Source organism: Convolutriloba macropyga, chromosome 2, assembly GCF_964194025.1.
Source record: "Convolutriloba macropyga chromosome 2, txConMacr16.3, whole genome shotgun sequence".
Taxonomy (NCBI): Eukaryota; Metazoa; Xenacoelomorpha; order Acoela; family Convolutidae; genus Convolutriloba; species Convolutriloba macropyga.
This window is the reverse complement of record NC_134469.1, coordinates 70,719,050-70,737,120: the sequence shown is the minus strand read 5'-3', so window position 1 is coordinate 70,737,120 and position 18,071 is coordinate 70,719,050. Positions and strand designations below refer to the sequence as shown.

The window sequence follows — 18,071 nt, the reverse complement described above, 5'->3', positions numbered from 1 at the left end:
GGAAGCAAAAATCACTTTTAAAAGAGGCCGCATTCGCTTTTAAGTGAGTACGCCTATAATACCCCAAAATATTACTAGATTTGACAAAGTAGCACCGAATAATTGACCAAACAAGGAAAGCATAATCCAAAAAACATGAAAGCTTAAGATAAGACGGGAACAAACAGAGGAACATAAATTGGGCAGCACATTAACTGCACCTTAAGAAAAATACAAATTTGTTAATTGATTAGAATCGAATTTTAGACAACTTTTGAAAACTGACTATCAACTTGAGAGAACAATCTGCAATTAGGGACTAGGGGTATTAGCCGCCACATAAATTAGAAGACAGGCCAATTGGCCGACAGATTTCATCAAGACCACGTGGAAATGACCGAAATCGGAACTGTATAATTTAAGTAGTGTTATTAGAAGCTTCGACTTAATTGTTCGGTCGTGATAATTTGTTCGGTTGTGATAGATTCATATCACGTCCCACGGCCGCTGAGGCAAGGCCAAATTAGTCAGTAGTTAGCCAAATATTGATTGTTTTAAAACTAAGGGACTCTACTTTACCCAATTAATGCGCGGGTAATTATCATGAACTGTGGTTGTCGAGTAACTATATTTGCTTAAGTGTCGGCTAAAAGGTGTGTCGGCTAATTTGTATGTCGGCCAATTGATATCTGAAATTAAAACTTATAACGCTTAAAATAACGCTTATTAGAAATGAGGCACTATTTTGCAATTAATCATTATTCTCAATTACTATTCTAAACACAATAGCTTTTTATGTAGAAACATTTTATGTGGAAAACACTTCCCTTATTGGTATAAAATATGTACTAGAATGTTAAATCTAGTATAAATTTCTCGTTTTGCGAAAGATAGTTGCCATAAATTTTAGGCGGGCTTATAGAACTGACCCCATTTCAGATATGGATTCTGGGGGGTGGGCTTAATCCCCTAATTATTTTTCTATGAGATGAACAAATTTAACAAATTCTTGCAGAAAATATTGGATTAATCAAAATTCAACCATCACAAATAATTTTTGAACACTGAGTTGGAGAACTATAAACTTTTTCAAGAAAACACAGTGCTTTAAAAATTGACTTCTAGACTACAAAACTTGCTGCAAATAAATTTCTACAAACAGTATAAACTTTGGATAAATTTAACAATAAAGCTTACAGCTTCGATTTTATAGATGTGATTGCGAACAACAGGTGATCACATGGAAACAATTGGCGAATTTCATCCATCAGCTCTGAAAGCTTATGTTTCTCAATTTGAACAACGGGTGAAGCCCCCGCGACTGGTCGGATCTTCATAACTCCTCTCATTTTGCACAGGTTGAACACATTGTTTACTGCAGTAGTTGTCACAGCACAAGCGCCAGACAGTTTACCAGAGTCATAACACTGACTGATTTTGGACCTCACTAAACTGTTCAATGCTGATAAGGAGATGTATTTTCCTGTCTTCTCTGATATTTCTGCGTACATTTCGATATTGATCATGGTTAAACAGAGGACTGTGAAATATGGGCGCGATATTTTATTTAACACATCTTGTATTTCACTATTCTCCAGACTGTGTAAATCAATTTCTGAAGCATTATTCCAGTGAATCACTTTCAGCGACTCCAACATTTTCAAGACAAAATTTGCATTGCCTTCAACAGCTACGAACTCCTGGCAGAAAATATCCAGAGCCTTTGCCAACTTCTGTTCAAACTCCCAGAATGAAATAAAACCATTTCGTTTCTCAATAATCTTCAAAGCTATGAACAATGGAGCTAAATGATTGACAAACATATTCTGATACATCAATAGCTGAACGGGAATTATGGGCACAACTTTTCCCTCTTTGTTGAAGTTGAGCTCTTCTGGCGCGAGGAGGAACATCTTTGAGAAGGCACAGAAGTGAACAGTCTTCACATGACACTGAAGGGCCTTGATGACGTCAGAGAGTGAATATGATGTCATGACCTGCTTACAGCTGGCAGTTGTAAGAATTTGAGCTAGAAGGTTTAGTTTTTCAACTAACAGCATTGCAGGCACTGCTCTACTGCGGGAAGAGAAAGCGTAGTTGAGCAGAACAGATGATATTAGATGCCAAGGTTGAATGTACAGATTCTCCTAAACATGTTGCACAGAAATATTGACAACGGTCTCACAAGAGTCTGATCAGAGGTAAAAATCAGTAACATGACGTGATCACAAGTCTCGTCGTAGGCCGTGGTCAGAGACATGTATCATATAAGTTACTTCTAGTAGAAAAATAGATGAAAGCCTACATACTGTCGGAAAACAGTCAACTTATCCCCGTGATAGAAGGAAGCTGGGGTATACGAATAGACTCGCCCGTCTGTACATTTTTACAGTCAGCTCCGAAAGAATAATCAGAAGAATATTCACATTTATTCCGCAAAATTCAGTAAAATCTTAATGGCAAAATACTGTTTTAGCGTAGTTATGTAGCGCAAGTGTATTATTCAAGACAGATTATTTCAAAAAATATCAAGATAAGCCGACTAACACCGGACGAATTGCTCTGGACGGAAGCGCATTTTAATTCTTCAAGCCTTATTCATGAGTGGGTGGGTGGGGGTACTACTACATGATGTACATATACACTATGGTACCAAAAAGCAACTTACACCTAACAAATGTTAAAAAGCGCTACAGACGTCAAAAAATACAACTTGAGTTTAAATCAGTTCTCTAGTAACGAGACACTACGTTATCAACTGTCAAAACATCAGCTAGACGGCTGGTATGGTTTTCACACAACCTTCTGACGACATCTGAGTTAACTTTCGGACACTTTTTTTTACAAATTATCCCAAAAAACTGTCTATTTTATAATTGTTGCTTCCAAATCGACCATAATGTTTAAATTGGATTCAGATCAAGACTACTTCTGACCATTCTGGTACCTCCCGCTCGTTTTCGTTGAAAACAGTGCTGACGATCTTTGATTTATTCACAGGAAAATCAACTTGTTGAAAACGGCAGGTTCTGAACAGGCATTCCCAATTAAACTAGAACCGCAGCTTGTTTGTTCAGTTCATAAATACGTTCCACCCATCTGATTGTAATGTACCCGAAAATATCAGCGATCGCTTCTCGCAGCTTGAGTTTTCTGCGTTTTTGTTAAGAGGCCTTGTTCCATTTATTCGCACAATTCCTTCGCTGGAGACGCCTAGAGCATGTTACTTTTTTTGATATTGTTTTTTTATGCATGCTGTTTGCTAGATCGTGATTTTAAGCTGAACTACTTTGGGTTTTGTCCACGAAAAGCGAACATTTTTGAATCGCAACAGGGTGACAAACAGTGTACAAAATGAAGCATCTTAACCTTTTTTTCTGTGTAAGCGGCGAGAATTAAAATGAAATCTCGTTTAAAACTTCAAGATTTCACGCTTTAAGTAACCTTTAAAGAGCACAAATTTTGCTAAGTAGCTTTTTGGTACCATAGTGTAGAAATATATTTACCAAAAAAAGGTTCAAACAAACTTTACAGAATTTACCGGTGCACTGGGTAGCTTAGCATCAAAAAGGCGTTCTCCCGTCAAATTATGTCATCGCTAATTGATCTTACTCTCTCAAAATAATTGGCGAATGAACAAACTCAGAGCAATTATTTATTTACGCGATTTTAATGTTTCCCATAATAAGAGAATGAAAAAACAACTAACGTAGGAGAATTTGCTCTCGAAGGACTGACGAGGAATGTTTGTGGTGCAAAAACCTCTAACTACGGTGCTCTTCCAACCGGCGGCCTCTAGCTTGAGAGTCCACGACATTCGCCACTACGCTCCACGGGCTACGTACCTTATTTGCTAACAATCAGTTTCTTTTTGACAACAGATTTAAACTCTGAATGCTAGCAATTGGAATGATTCATCGAAATCAAATAGCCAAGCGTGAAATGGTCATTCAAGAAGTGAAATAGAGAATGTTCCAGAAGAAAACGGTCGAGCAAAAACTTTGCATAAAAAATGAACACACATTTTTACAAATTGCTTGAAACGTCGTTAGAAAGCAATCAAAAACCAAATATTCAATGCGTTTATCCAAAAACTAGTAGGCCCGCAAAACCATAACAAGAAAGTTATTTAAACGAATAGAAGGTTTAAAAGACGTTAGGGTTTATGTTTCGCACCGACTCGGCCTCGAACCCATGCCCCTTGTTTAGCAAACATGTCGCACCAATTACGCTAACTATGCGTGTTGAACTGGTCTTTTGCTCCTTCTACAGCCAAATTATGCACATTGTCGTTTGTGAATCGCTTGTTTCTTCTAAATCGCATGCATGAGCGCAAAAAAATGTGCACATTAGGAGCTTAAAAGCAACAGCAAAATGTGCACATTAGGACAGCAACAGCTGTTTGATTTTTTGGCGGGACTATATGCTCGTTTCATGGCGGGTCTATATGCTCAACTGGTTTTATTGATCATTGAATTTCAGAAAAAAAGAGAAGGAAGCAAGCGGAAGAGAGAGAGAGAGAGAGAGAGAGAGAGAGAGAGAGAGAGACGGAAAAAAGGAAAGAGAAGAGAGATAGAGAAACGGAACGAAAGAAAGAAAAAGAGAGGAAGAAACACACACACACACAGACACACACACACAGAGAGAGAGAGAGAGAGATAGAGAGAGACAAAAAAAACAAAGAAAGAGAAAGAGAGAAAGAAAGCAAAAAAGAAAGAATTGAACAAAAGCGAGAAAAGACAGAGAAAAAAAAGATAGGCGTTAGAGGGAGATATAACGGGAAAAAATGGAAAAAGGATTGAAGGAGAGAGCGAGAAGCAGAGAAGAAAGATAGAGTGTGAAAAATGATTGCTCAAAAATTCGTTTGGGGCCAACAATATTAAAGGGAAAATTCGACCAATTTTTACGAAAAACACCGTTCAAAAAATTGAAATGAAAAGCAAAGAGAATACCAAGAGACCGGAAAGAAGAATTGTTAAAAAAGAAAACAATTACCACTTTCATCCCGCAAACACACATACAGGAACATAAACCGACTCGCGTCGCAAAAACTGCTCCCGAACGCCAGGTGACATGGTCTTGATAAGAAATTTTCATGTCTGCAAAAACGAAGGTACTCGACACGTGTTCGAACCCTCGACCCTAAGATAGCACTTCTCCATCTTCCCAACTTCGATATCACGAATACAAAGCAACGTTTCTCACGTATCAATAAACATACTTCAGATTGAGAGCATTTGAGATGACGCTAAAAGAAGAAAGTAAACCGCGAAAAACTAAGTTGAAAGCGAAGAGTGTTTTAGAATAGCTCAGAATCTGTAAAGCTGAAACTTTGCAAAATACAAAAGTTACAAGAAATGCTTCAAACTTCGTTCGGGGACTATTAAAAAACACGTAGTACCCAGGACTGTCACTGCACTTGATTAACAGTCTTTTGTCCCACGTTCGGTTCTCACGCATCTACTTTGAGCCTTTTAGACCATTGACCTCTCTCGCTATGTTTGCATAGCCATGCTTCTCAATGCGGTTCTTTAACATGCCCTTCAAGAGGCCTCTTAAACATGCAAAAGTTTTTTCCCACTTTAGAGCTCAGGGGTTCAATATATAGGATTACCATTTTTCATCCCCAAACACACACAGGAGTATAAACCGACTCGCGTCGCAAGAGTTGCTCTCAGCCGCCATGCGGCATGATGTTTATTAAACGTTTAAAGGCCTACAAAAGGGAAGGTACCCGACACGGTTTCGAACCCTCGACCCTCAGAATAGTAGTCCTCCATTCTACCAACCGCGCTATAACCACTACAAGCCACCGTTTCTCACAGTCGCTTTTGTTTTTATTAATAGACGTATTTCAGATTGAGAGCATTTGAGATCACGCAAAAATCAAACAATATAGCGTGAAAAACTTAGTTGAAAGCTAAGTGTTTTAGAATAGCTCAGACTCTGTATAATGGAACTTTGCAAAAAAACAAAAGTTTACAATAAATGCTCCAAGCTTCGTTCGTGGACCATTAAGAAACACGTAGTACCCAGGACCATGAATCCTCCCTCTGGTCAAGCATAATTTCATGCCGTCATAGCCTCGTGGTAACTGCACCTGACAAATACTCTTTTGTCCCAGGTTCAGTTCTCACCCATCTACTTTGAGCAGTTTAGGTCATTGACCCTTTTCAATATGTTCGCTTAAATATGCTGCTCAATTCGGCTCTTAAACATACGCTTCGAGAGGCCCCTAAAACTTGCAAAAATTTTGTCCCATTTAGAGCTGGCGCGTTTCAATGCGTTTATCCAAAAACTAGTAGGCCCGCAAAACCATAACAAGAAAGTTATTTAAACGAATAGAAGGTTTAAAAGACGTTAGGGTTTATGTTTCGCACCGACTCGGCCTCGAACCCATGCCCCTTGTTTAGCAAACATGTCGCACCAATTACGCTAACTATGCGTGTTGAACTGGTCTTTTGCTCCTTCTACAGCCAAATTATGCACATTGTCGTTTGTGAATCGCTTGTTTCTTCTAAATCGCATGCATGAGCGCAAAAAAATGTGCACATTAGGAGCTTAAAAGCAACAGCAAAATGTGCACATTAGGACAGCAACAGCTGTTTGATTTTTTGGCGGGACTATATGCTCGTTTCATGGCGGGTCTATATGCTCAACTGGTTTTATTGATCATTGAATTTCAGAAAAAAAGAGAAGGAAGCAAGCGGAAAGAGAGAGAGAGAGAGAGAGAGAGAGAGAGAGAGAGAGAGACGGAAAAAAGGAAAGAGAAGAGAGATAGAGAAACGGAACGAAAGAAAGAAAAAGAGAGGAAGAAACACACACACACACAGACACACACACACAGAGAGAGAGAGAGAGATAGAGAGAGACAAAAAAAACAAAGAAAGAGAAAGAGAGAAAGAAAGCAAAAAAGAAAGAATTGAACAAAAGCGAGAAAAGACAGAGAAAAAAAAGATAGGCGTTAGAGGGAGATATAACGGGAAAAAATGGAAAAAGGATTGAAGGAGAGAGCGAGAAGCAGAGAAGAAAGATAGAGTGTGAAAAATGATTGCTCAAAAATTCGTTTGGGGCCAACAATATTAAAGGGAAAATTCGACCAATTTTTACGAAAAACACCGTTCAAAAAATTGAAATGAAAAGCAAAGAGAATACCAAGAGACCGGAAAGAAGAATTGTTAAAAAAGAAAACAATTACCACTTTCATCCCGCAAACACACATACAGGAACATAAACCGACTCGCGTCGCAAAAACTGCTCCCGAACGCCAGGTGACATGGTCTTGATAAGAAATTTTCATGTCTGCAAAAACGAAGGTACTCGACACGTGTTCGAACCCTCGACCCTCAGATAGCACTTCTCCATCTTCCCAACTTCGATATCACGAATACAAAGCAACGTTTCTCACGTATCAATAAACATACTTCAGATTGAGAGCATTTGAGATGACGCTAAAAGAAGAAAGTAAACCGCGAAAAACTAAGTTGAAAGCGAAGAGTGTTTTAGAATAGCTCAGAATCTGTAAAGCTGAAACTTTGCAAAATACAAAAGTTACAAGAAATGCTTCAAACTTCGTTCGGGGACTATTAAAAAACACGTAGTACCCAGGACTGTCACTGCACTTGATTAACAGTCTTTTGTCCCACGTTCGGTTCTCACGCATCTACTTTGAGCCTTTTAGACCATTGACCTCTCTCGCTATGTTTGCATAGCCATGCTTCTCAATGCGGTTCTTTAACATGCCCTTCAAGAGGCCTCTTAAACATGCAAAAGTTTTTTCCCACTTTAGAGCTCAGGGGTTCAATATATAGGATTACCATTTTTCATCCCCAAACACACACAGGAGTATAAACCGACTCGCGTCGCAAGAGTTGCTCTCAGCCGCCATGCGGCATGATGTTTATTAAACGTTTAAAGGCCTACAAAAGGGAAGGTACCCGACACGGTTTCGAACCCTCGACCCTCAGAATAGTAGTCCTCCATTCTACCAACCGCGCTATAACCACTACAAGCCACCGTTTCTCACAGTCGCTTTTGTTTTTATTAATAGACGTATTTCAGATTGAGAGCATTTGAGATCACGCAAAAATCAAACAATATAGCGTGAAAAACTTAGTTGAAAGCTAAGTGTTTTAGAATAGCTCAGACTCTGTATAATGGAACTTTGCAAAAAAACAAAAGTTTACAATAAATGCTCCAAGCTTCGTTCGTGGACCATTAAGAAACACGTAGTACCCAGGACCATGAATCCTCCCTCTGGTCAAGCATAATTTCATGCCGTCATAGCCTCGTGGTAACTGCACCTGACAAATACTCTTTTGTCCCAGGTTCAGTTCTCACCCATCTACTTTGAGCAGTTTAGGTCATTGACCCTTTTCAATATGTTCGCTTAAATATGCTGCTCAATTCGGCTCTTAAACATACGCTTCGAGAGGCCCCTAAAACTTGCAAAAATTTTGTCCCATTTAGAGCTGGCGCGTTCAATATATAGGATATATTACACACATGTCTATTAAAGCTAATATCTTTCTTGATCCCCCAGTTTCATAATAAACGTAAAACAGAACAAATAGCCTCAGAGTTTTGCATAATAGAAGAGTCTGATAAATTGACTGATTATAAGACATGCAGTGAAAAAGTACCACAGGGAATAAATACACATCAAACGAAGCTCTGATGTACAGTTCTGATTTCCCCCTCAAAACTAGTACTGAAATATTCGGCCCCAAAAAGACCGCAAATATCACCAACTAAAAAGCAAAGTTGTGAAAACCCAAAGTCTTTCGTAATTCAATGCTCATTCAACACACACAAAAACAAACACTAACACAAAAACACACAGAGGAAGATGAGCACACTCACTTACACAAGTTTTCACGCAAACCCATCAGCGTTGGTGCTAATTGTCAGTAGCCACCGAATGAAATAATCGCAAAAAGGCTTATTTAAAAAAACACTTGCTGATAGCACGACAAAAACTGATAGCACAACCAAATATTTATTACTTAGTTTCACAGCGATTTTATGGATAATGGTAATAGAACCGCAAATCAACAGCCATAAAACTAAACTCAAACTGTGGGTATCATGCGGAGGACAGCAACAGCTGTTTGACTTTTTGGCAGGACCTCTGCTCGTTTCATGGCGGGTTTAAAAACGCTCAATTGGTTTTCTTGATCATTGAATTTTAGAAAAATAGAGAAGGAAGCAAGGGGGAAGATAAGATAGCCGCCTCAGATAGCCAGTAATGGAGACGGTAACAAATTTTTCCAAAAATAAAACAAACCGCAGTCAGCCGGACAATAGCCGCGATTAATCACAATTGGGATTTTAAAAAAATAGAACAAAGCCGGCAGATTTCTGGAAAATGGCCGTGATAGACGCTTGTGGCTGTCCATGAATTGAAACAACCAAAGACATAAGATAGACAGATTGACCACCAGTCCTTTAAGAGACCACTAGACTTTTTGGTTAGATTCGGACCGTCATTTTTTTAGACACATACGCTCTATAAGGAAAAAAACCCTAAGGGAGCTTTTTGAAATTATTATTCGAAATCAAAAATAAAGGCTCTAATATTCCAGAATTAGGGCATATACGTTTGGCACTACTTAGATGCACACTATTGACCTTTAAATAGTAAAGTTAAAATTCAAATTTCATTGAGCGAGTTCAGAAGTAATTTTTTGAGTGAGGTAAGTCACGCAGTTGACTCAAAAGAAAAACAAATCACGTCACGCACACACTTTTAAGTGCAAACCATTAGAAATCACAAATTGAAAAATTAAATTCCAAGAAGTCATGTCACAAGAATCATCGGTGGAGACGACAAACTAAAAAAACATAGGAGCACAAGTCTGAAATACAATTTAAAGAGTTGTATTAAATTATGAGCTGACAATCATTAACTCTGCTTGAAAAGGCAAACGAGAGCTGTTAGTAATGAGACTAAGCAGTAAAACAACACAAGAACAACAAAAACAAGCAAGATTAAAATATCAACTTTTATTTTTTGATAAGACTTGATCAACATCAGAAAGCAACTGCGATGAAATCAAACTGGTGACTATATTCCTCTATTTCTCATTAGCAACTGTCATTAAATGTCGATGAGTCCTCTCACTAATAATATATCATAAGACAAAAATCGCAATAAAACTCGCTGAAACTTTTTAAAAACACTTAGTATAAAACTCACAGAACACAACAGTTACTGAAGGATGCAATTACATCAATTAATTCAGTCCTCAATGACCACTGTTGAGACCAGTAATCAATGAGATTTAGTGATAAGACAGCAATAAGCACAATAAATTCAAGCAAAATTAAAAAAAAACACTAGGATTTTTTTAAAAAAACGAACACGCGTATAAGCCAAAAAAGCAATAGCTATGAACTGAAATCAACTGCTTTTATTGAAGCCTTTTTAGCAACCAATGAGACCTCAGAACAATGAAATTACGAGTTAAGACGACAAAGGTGAAAAAAACTCGCAAAAGTAAATAAAAATTGATAATTCTTATTGAAATCAATTAGTGCCAAAGTCATGGAAAGCACTAGCTTTGAACAAAAACAATTAAATCGATAAACGTAACCCCTATTAGCAGCATCAGACTTGTCCCCAGTGAAATTAAATGATAAGACATCAAAAAGTACAATAAATACTTGCAGAACTCAAAAATTCACTCAAAGTAGTGTCAAAGTCATGAAAACAACTAACTATTAACTCTAGCTATTAATTAGGCTCTTTTATGACTCATCACTAACCAATCGGACCTGTCATTGATGAAACTAAGAGATAAGACAACTGATACATTCAAAAAGGGGCAAAATCTAAAATTCACTAATATTTTATGACAACAAATAGTGGCAAAGTCATAAAAAGTTTTAGCTGCCCCTACCTGAATTCAAGCAACGGCAAATAGGCACAAATAGAACATATGTAAAAGTCTTAAAAGGACTGAAGGAGAGGAAACTCTGCAAACAGAAGTCAAATTGACGCACCTGAAAAAAAATCTATCTCAAAAACCGCCAAATTGTCCAAACACCAATTTCTCACTCCACTTTAAAGGTTTTATGAAAAAAGTCACGCCTCAAACCTACTCGATTTTTTGCTCCCTTTGTCATCTCAGTGTAATCAAAATCACCAATCTAATTTGACTTCTCACTGACGTGAAAAAGCCAAAAAAAAAGCGTGAACAGATCTAAAAAAAAGACAGCGCACCAAAACAATTCAAATTCTTTGGATTGTAAAAAACACAGTGTTCCCAATAATAGCCGCTATCGCTTCGCGGCTATTAATGAAAGAAATTTAGATCACGCGAAACAAAAAAGCGAAGGGGCGTAAAAGTCACGCTAAGAGCCAAATCGGTCAAGCAAATTTTGACATGCGAACTGCGGTCTGATAAGCCATGATCATCAAGACGCAACCGCTCCTCAGAAAAAAATTGGAGATAAAGATTCAAGCAAAAACAGGAGTAGCAATTCGGCCCTGAAAGAAGACCTAAAGAGTCCTGTGGGTCAAAGCAAAGTTCGTAAAGGTGGACACTGGACGCCAGTACGAAGTGATTCATACAAAATGTGCCCTGCAGCAGATACCAATCTAAATTCAAATTAAATTGCCACAAAATAGCAATAAAGCAAAGAACGAACGTATAGAGCCAGAACACCATCAAATCTCTTATCAAATCTATTCGATCTGGTAGGGAATCACTCCCGCACCACCCCACCCTCCTCCACCGGTGTCTTTCCAATTACAGCCTCCCACAAAATTATAAACACCATGGCTACATTACGGCGATTGCGGGGGAGGGCTAAAGTTTAATGACCACTTATATGTGGGCTACTATATGACAGCAGAACGCTCTTACTCAGAAATAAACACTAAGCTAAAACAAGCGAAGCGAAATAAAGGTGGTTTGAAATAATCTGATTGTTTTCAGAAAGAAGCGCAGAAGGAGACATCCGGATAAATAGTCCCCGGATAAATAGCCCAGTCGAACTCTTTCCGTACCCTTTAGGCGGCTAAACGGTATTTCCTCAGGATGTTAGACCACATGTCTAGGTTCAATTCTCGCTGGGCTGGAACATTTTTTTCCACAAGATAAATCCCCCCACCACGTTGCCTTAACAACAATGTCATATGTATCCTTTAAATATTGGGGAAACTCACGTGGTCGAGGGCGCTAGTAGGTTAGGGGTGGGGATAAGGGAGGGGGGTCAAGCGCTAAGAACCTCTCTTCACGCCATAAATTTAAGTCTCCAGAAGAGTTTCGGTAAATCCGATAGAGTCTTGTAAGCCGAAAGTCCCTAACAGAACTTGATCTCCGCCGGGCGTTACCTATTTATACCAATTTTGAAGACAAAAAGTTCAAAGTATCAGAAAAAAATCAGTCAAGCGAAAAATTGCATTAAAACAGACCACAGGACAAATATTGTTACCAACTTCGTTTGCGAGCAACTAAATATGCTTGGAAAAGTTGTCAAATACTTCAAAAAATTGGTTTCACCAGGCCATTCTGGTTCCGTGTTTACTTTTTATCTTAGTAATTTAAATTTGTAGTCATTTCATGTGACAAGCAGAGCCGATATCGAGCTCCAGATTCTCTAAATTTTAAGAATTCCTATGAATCGTAAGAAAAAGCATAGTAAACAATAGCTCCGCTCAGATATCTGTTGTAAATAATAACGGAACAATTAACCTTGAGGTTCTAAATGTCAGCTAAAACCAGTTTTCCTGAAGCGTTTGAAGTTTAGTGCAATCGTTGAATTGATCTTAGAACTCAGACAAGTCACTAAAAAAACGGAGTAAAACGATAAAAACAAAATTGGACGAAACAAGGTAAAATCTATGAGAGTGCAAAGTAAAAACAAGGTAAAATCTATTAGTTAAAATCTATGAAGGTAAAATCCATGAAAATCTATTGATGTCTTTGGCAGTGAGCTGCACAAATAAATCTATTATCACCGTTGTGCTCTCTGAATTTTGTAGTGCTCAGGAAATCATTTTACCTGAATTCTGCCAATCGCATACAGAGAAAGCTCTTGCACGAATGATTCACTTTGAGGTGACACAAATTGCTCAAAGATTGGAGTGCAGGAGAACACTGATCTGTCTACTCGACCATACGCAGCCTCACGTAAAGAAAACGGCTGCCCAAAATTGATGTAGATATTTCCGAAACTCTCGTCTAGAACTTTTCGCGCTTTCAGCATAGCAGAAGTGGACTCCTTCGGCTTTGGCAGTCCAGTTGCCAGCTCGAAAGCATATAAAGTTTCCTCGAAGAGACGCTCGTAACTGATGCTAACAGGAACGAAGTAGACATCTGTCACTCGCCCTTTGAAGAAATCCTGAAACAACACTTAGTGATTGAGAATTTCAGTGTTGATCCTCTGAGAGTTTTCTCTAGCACATTCAAGGTGACTAATGGTCAGGACAAATTTCGAAAACAATCAAAATGAGGTGGTGATATTATTCCCTTCACCGTAGTCTTATGGATGATAACTTTTCATAACACATCGATACAATTAAATTTCCGAGCTTTGAGAACAATGGACGTGATAAAACCATATATATCTCCGTTTAACTCAGTAACTCAGTTAAAGAATAATGTTTAAAACAAAAATATGCGTGAAATTGGAGCTGAATGAGCACTACCGCTCTCAAGCGATAGCAATTACTACTGCCAAATATAAAGTTTTAAGATAAGAGTCCGTTAATATTATAGGTGAGTAAGTTGGAACCTGGCAGACGACGTTGAGCATTCCCGATTTGGGATAGAGGAAGTTCCCTGTTCTACTTCGTGTACCCTCGATGAAAAACTCGATTGGAAATCTGGCTGCATGCAAGTGTGCCTGCACATACTCGTAGAAGATTGTCCAGTACAGCTAAAGACAAACAATCAATTTATAGGTAACTAAAACGATAAAATTGTCACATAGCCAGGGCTCGATATTCGTCTCCACGTATTAGTACAATACTCTTTTTAATCAGGATTAACAAAACTAAACCTTCGCATTTTAAACTTTTACTCAAACAAAGCCATTTAGTCAATCAGACTACTATTCAGAGTAAAGAACAATATATTCATAATTTACTAGTCAATTTTTTTTTCGCGATGAAAGTCAAAGTTGTTGCTGCTGCTTTTTGATATGCAGTACCAAGTCATACTTCCAACATCCTTTTAAAAAACAATTTTTCAATCCATTTTGTAAATTTGTATACAAAGAATGTTTCATACACTACATGATTGTTTTTTTTTTCGTTCTAGTGGTTCAGCATCATAATAGGTGCAGCAATCTTTTTTGACCAGAAAAGAGCAATCCACTAGCAACACGTATGCTTTCGAAGATATTTTAATGCTTGAGTTAATATTAGAGAATTACAGTCTGAACACGTCCGAGTTACAAACCTGTTGTCCATCCACGGTAGGGATACACAACTTCGCATAACTCCGCACTTCATATCCTTTAACAGATTAAATCTACAAAAAAAGTATAAGCATTTTTAGAACCAGGTCTTATTAGGGTTGATTACGTGTGTGGACAACAGTGCCATTTGGGAAAGCTAGTTGAAGTTTGCAAAAGAAATTGAAAATAGTAATCAAATTGGTCATCAATGACTTTTTGAGCAAAATTAAAAATTCGACATACTGTCACTAATCTAATGCAATCTCAAAATTATCTATTTTGATTTCTAATTCTCCTAACCAAACGAAAACACCAATTCAATATTAACAACAAAAAAGTGCGGATTAAGAACCAAATTAGCACTTTTTCAACTACCAAGAACACGGCTCCGATGAAAGATTGTCACGAATTTGGACTCAAATAAATTCGAGAAAAAACGCTTCAGAATAATTGAATAGTTTTATGGCGAATTACAAAGACCAAAATGAAGGAAACGTTTATCGGTGACTACCGTCGGATGAATTGCTCTCGAACTACATGCGCGCCAATTTAATTTACTGGGAGGAGCAGCTAAGAAATGATTTATGGGTGCAAAACACGCCACAACAGGGGATCCAGTCCCAGATGTCCTGGATTTCAGGCAGACTTCTCAACCACAAAGCTACAAGAGCTCTGCTTCTTTCGCGCAAAATTGCTTTCATATAAGCAACGAATTTTGCATAAAAGACACGTTTACAATAGCTGCTTTAGATCTTTTCCGTTTGTACGACCCCCAGCTTAGTGGCTGTATATTATTTAAATTCCCAGACGCACGTGCCATATTTTTACATAATGATTTACTATGTAATGGCACGTGCTCTGTAACTGGGGGGTTGCATAACGTACTGGGGGGGGGGCACAAACTCAGAAGATCCATTGATTCAAACGAAATTAATTGCTTCGAGAGCAATCAAAATCATGCAATCTTTGTAACCGATATCCACGGTTGAGGTACGGTGAGAAACACTGATGCAGTGTAAAAAATGTGAGAAAGCATCATTAACGTTGTGCGCCAAAGCCCCCTAAAATCCTCGTAATTGTAAGTGTCGGGAATGCGGCGTTTTTAACCTCAATTTCATCAACATTCTGATACACTCTGTTGACCTTTAGAATATATCAAGCTAAATATTGAAAAACTCACGCAAACTATTAAGACCGGCATAGAACTTCTAGAGAACTAAATATTATATCCGAAAAAAGCACAGTTTTTTTGTCGATTTGTTTTATTGGAAGACCACTGATAAAAATTGAAGGCTAAATAAAAAGGAACTTTACTAGCAAATTCTCAAAATTTATTTTCATTTTGCTTGAACCCGAAGTTTAAGCAGAGAAATGATGATAAACTGACAACAATAGAAAAACTGCTAAACAGCGTAAAAGAATGACAACAAACCAATCAAAATTTAAAGTTTAAAAAATGTTTTAAAAGGTCCCAAGCGTACAATTGCTTGCCAAGATTCGCGAGAAAACCCATTTTGCAAGAAAAGTAACACTAACGAACTGCTTTGAAAACGCCGCATGTGATTGAAAGAATTTGCATGACACCTCTTCGAATCCTAAAAAGAGACCGCAGTAATTCAATTCAAACTCTTTGAATTGTAAAAACCAAGAGAAGGCCAATAACAGCTCGCTATATCAGCTATTAATAACGATGCAATTGATGTCACATATCAAGCAAAGAAAAGGCACTTATTTGTGTCGACGCTGAACCAATCAGCGTTGATGGTTAACATTAGTCAAGCAGTATTCAACAAATAGAAGCACGAAGAGCTGAATGAAGGCATCTTTGATAGTATGAGGAGTTCATATTTACGAAAAAGCTGTTTTTTTTTCAAAAAGGCATAGATAATAGAATTAAAGAGGAACATATTAACGCATCACTCAATCTAGAAACGATATCATAACCATTTGTGGAACTTACCTTATCAGTTTTGAAACTCCGTCGGATGAAGAAAGCTCCACAACGTCTTAGCAGTTCACCTACAAATTTCATTCCTAGGAAGTCGATCGCTGCTGCTATGACTGGAATTGGCATGTCATGGGCAAATAGCACAATCGAGACCAGTAAAAAGTCCATGTAGCTTCTATGCGACGGGAGGAACACAACAGGCCCTTTCTTCAGTAACTCCTGAATCTAAATGTATTTCACATCTCCTTGGTTAGCTGGCTTAATTTTTATATGACAGAATATTAAACGAACATAGCCATCGCATGGGAACTGCCGCTAAGCACTTTACAGTTAATGATCTTCTCCTTAGTAGTAAATGTACGTCCCGAACAATGGAGTTCTGTAAATACTTCAGTCTTACTAAATTATCGAAGAATAAAGATCTCTTACAAATCGAGATCTATCCTAATTTGAAGGGAATTGGAACTGTTTCCTTACCCGCAAACATAAAACGTCTGTTTCCATTCTAAGCAATGATAATAGTATCGGGGGCACTATCCATTCTTAAAAATTTACCAAAATAAGCGATTGAAAAACAAAGATCTACAGGATATGAAAAGGCAGTTTTCTGAATCTGTCCTATTGTTTACAAGGCACTAAAGTGAAAATTTGCTCCAAAAAACTTTGGTACAATGCATATATTTTTAGCCTATTGAAAATGGTACCTGTTGAAAGGAACGAGCATTCACGTAAATGTTATCGAATGTTCTTTTAATGATGCAATAGACAGCTCCACCGATGATTCTAGCCCATGATACAGTCTGGTTGTGTCCCATCAAGTCCAAAATTTCGGCAGCTCGTTTCCTCAGCTGTTGTTCCGATTCTCCACTCTCCAATTTTAAGCTTCTTATCGTATGTTCCAAAGCAGCCGATTTAAGCACCATTTGTTTGATACTGCCACCCGAAGGCGCATTGACGCTATGTGACGAACTATTACAATGCTCAGCCTGGGGTGTTGCATTTTCGGAGCATGCATCCTTAGTTGGTATCGCAAAAAATTTCCACGGATCGTATGATTTGAAGGCAAACTGGAAGTCAAATTTGAAGCTGTGCAGTTTCAAGAAGTCCTCGAATTCGAGAAACGCTTCGCTGTTCATTCTCAACAACAGTCATTCAAACCTAAAAATCAGCCCTCATCAACACAAAATTAAAATGCATATCCATAAGCAAGGAGGACCGATAATGTGCTGATTCTCAATGTTCCAACTTCCCTCGTTCAAAAGCTTCGCTCAACATCTTATCAAAAATTTTGCATAAAAAAAGATCAACATGTTTACAAAAATTGCTACAAACTTCATTCGGTAACAATTAATAACAGTGTGTTTTGAAAAGGCCAAAATCTTTATTCAGTGTTACCTCAAACAAAATATGAAACATTCAAAATTTACATATGCACGTGCACAGATATCTGAAAGCGTAATATTCAACTGATATTGCAACCTTCAAAAATAAAAGTTTTATGTAATAAAAGTGTGTTTTCTGTAAGTATTACAATTTGAAAACCAGAGCCAATTTTCTGTTTTTGGCATGCTGGACTTAATCTTCAAAGATTTCTAACGAAATCAATCAACATCAAGTTGTGGCCTTCTTAGTAATTCGTTTTCAGCCTGATAAAAAAAAGGGAAATCTCAATGAAAAATAGATCAAATTGGATCAGAGACAACGCTAGATTTCTTAACCTTTCAACCATCTCTGG

At 37.8% G+C, this 18,071-nt stretch overlaps 1 protein-coding gene across 1 annotated transcript; it reads right to left on the bottom strand.

Moving 5' to 3' along the window:
* Nucleotides 1–1,081: 1,081 nt before the first annotated feature.
* Nucleotides 1,082–17,491, bottom strand: LOC142335431 (dihydroxyacetone phosphate acyltransferase-like). The gene is made up of 5 exons (XM_075383912.1): nucleotides 17,041–17,491; nucleotides 16,349–16,561; nucleotides 13,723–13,866; nucleotides 12,991–13,329; nucleotides 1,082–2,126 (listed from the first exon to the last, which is right to left on the bottom strand). Exons 1-5 carry the CDS (start codon nucleotides 17,470–17,472, stop codon nucleotides 1,173–1,175), a joined length of 2,082 nt encoding a protein of 693 aa, XP_075240027.1. The 5' UTR covers nucleotides 17,473–17,491; the 3' UTR covers nucleotides 1,082–1,172.
* Between the last annotated feature and the right edge of the window lie 580 nt (nucleotides 17,492–18,071).

Coding starts and splice junctions, on each gene's coding strand:
- LOC142335431 (XM_075383912.1), bottom strand. CDS start 17,472: ATGAACAGCGAAGCGTTTCTCGAATTCGAGGACTTCTTGAAACTGCAC. Junction 16,562..17,040: donor ATGCTCGTTCCTTTCAACAG/GTACCATTTTCA, acceptor AAATACATTTAG/ATTCAGGAGTTACTGAAGAA. Junction 2,127..12,990: donor ATGCGATTGGCAGAATTCAG/GTAAAATGATTT, acceptor CAACATGTTTAG/GAGAATCTGTACATTCAACC.